Source organism: Apis dorsata, unplaced genomic scaffold (genome assembly GCF_000469605.1).
Source record: "Apis dorsata unplaced genomic scaffold, Apis dorsata 1.3 scaffold_655, whole genome shotgun sequence".
Lineage (NCBI taxonomy): Eukaryota > Metazoa > Arthropoda > Insecta > Hymenoptera > Apidae > Apis > Apis dorsata.
In genome coordinates, this window is record NW_006263844.1 from 360,870 (window position 1) to 362,302 (window position 1,433).

Below are 1,433 nucleotides of genomic sequence, written 5' to 3' on the forward strand. Positions count from 1 at the left end.
TTAAGAAGCATGGATCTAAAGGAGAACGAGATGAATGGAGCAGAAGGAAATACGATTATATGGAAAGAGAAAAAGAAGGTAGATCGTATGAAACAATAGAAGTGTTAAGAGAAAGAAATGTGGATCCTGATAGACATAGAGAAGGAAGATTTCGTGGAGATGAAGCTGATCGATCATTATGGCCGTATGAAGCAGAAAATATACTTCGAGATGGAAATGAGTCTTTGGATTCCTATCCTAATAGTCAAGATTTGGATCTCGATTACGAAGAAAAATTATACTATAGAAATGATAGTATTGAAAGAGATATTACGGAAGGTCCTTTCCGTTCCTCATCAAAATTCAAACATAGGTGCTATTAATATCAATATTAATTATTAATATAGATAATATTATATTGTTATAAATAATGTTCTCTGTTTAATAAAAAACATTAAAAATTTATATTATTATTTTAAAAGAAAAAGTAGGCCCAGTACAAGAAGAGATAGGCAATGGGAGAAGGAAAGAGAATTATTGGATCTAGACAGACATGGACATATTCGAAGAATAGAAAAACCATCATCTAGAAGTCGTTCTCCGTTACGACTACGAAGATCACCGCCTAGATCATCACACGATCATTTCAGATGTGAATCTAGATCGCGATCGAAGTCATGGTCAAGATCTAGATCAAGATCTAGGTCCAGATCACGATCTCGATCAACATCCAGATCTCGATCAATGATGCGTTCAAGATCAAGGTCTCGATCTGGATCTCGATCGAGGACTAGATCTACCTCGAGATCAAGAATGAGGAACCCAGATCATATACGAATAACTGAACGATTACGATCTTCCAGGTGAATTTTTAGGAATAATTTACAATAATTAGTAAACTATTATTCATGTTAGGTAGTCAGTAAGCTAATCTTACTGTCGATTCAGATCACCTTCTGTGGGACGAGGTAGAGTCAGTGAAAATTCAAGGGAAAGGAAGGATGAACACGATAATATGAAAATAGATAGCTGCACCGAAAGAGGTAGACGAATAGAAACAATTGTACAGTCCGTGTCCGGACTATCTAGGGACTCGACCGTGTTAGACTCGGAAATGCACATCGGTGACAATATGGAGACAGTCACAGCAGGTTTCCAATATTCGACTGAAAACGAAGTTGGAAACGAATACTATTATACAGAGAATAACTTAACTTATCCACCGTGCATTGATGACTCTGCAGCGAGTTCTCCGAAACGTTTGCCACTTGATGATAGGTAATATTTATAGAAATCGTGTTCGGAATCCTAGCCCTAGCTGCCCTTCCTCTCCATTATTTCCTAAATTATTATAATATATAATATATTATATATAATAATATATAATATATAATGATGTATGTAATAATATATAATATATATATATATATATTATTCATTGATCCCAATAATAA

The 1,433-nt window shown here is 34.8% G+C and overlaps 1 protein-coding gene across 1 annotated transcript in view; it reads left to right on the forward strand.

Annotated features, from left to right (window-relative positions):
- LOC102679466 (kinesin-related protein 4-like) overlaps nt 1–1,433 on the forward strand; it is a 13,087-nt gene that overhangs the window by 7,739 nt on the left and 3,915 nt on the right. The window contains 3 exon segments of the mRNA XM_031513517.1: nt 1–352; nt 462–842; nt 928–1,277. The exon segment at nt 1–352 is cut by the window's left edge and continues 1 nt beyond it. Of these exon segments, the coding sequence (XP_031369377.1) occupies nt 1–352; nt 462–842; nt 928–1,277 (1,083 nt within the window).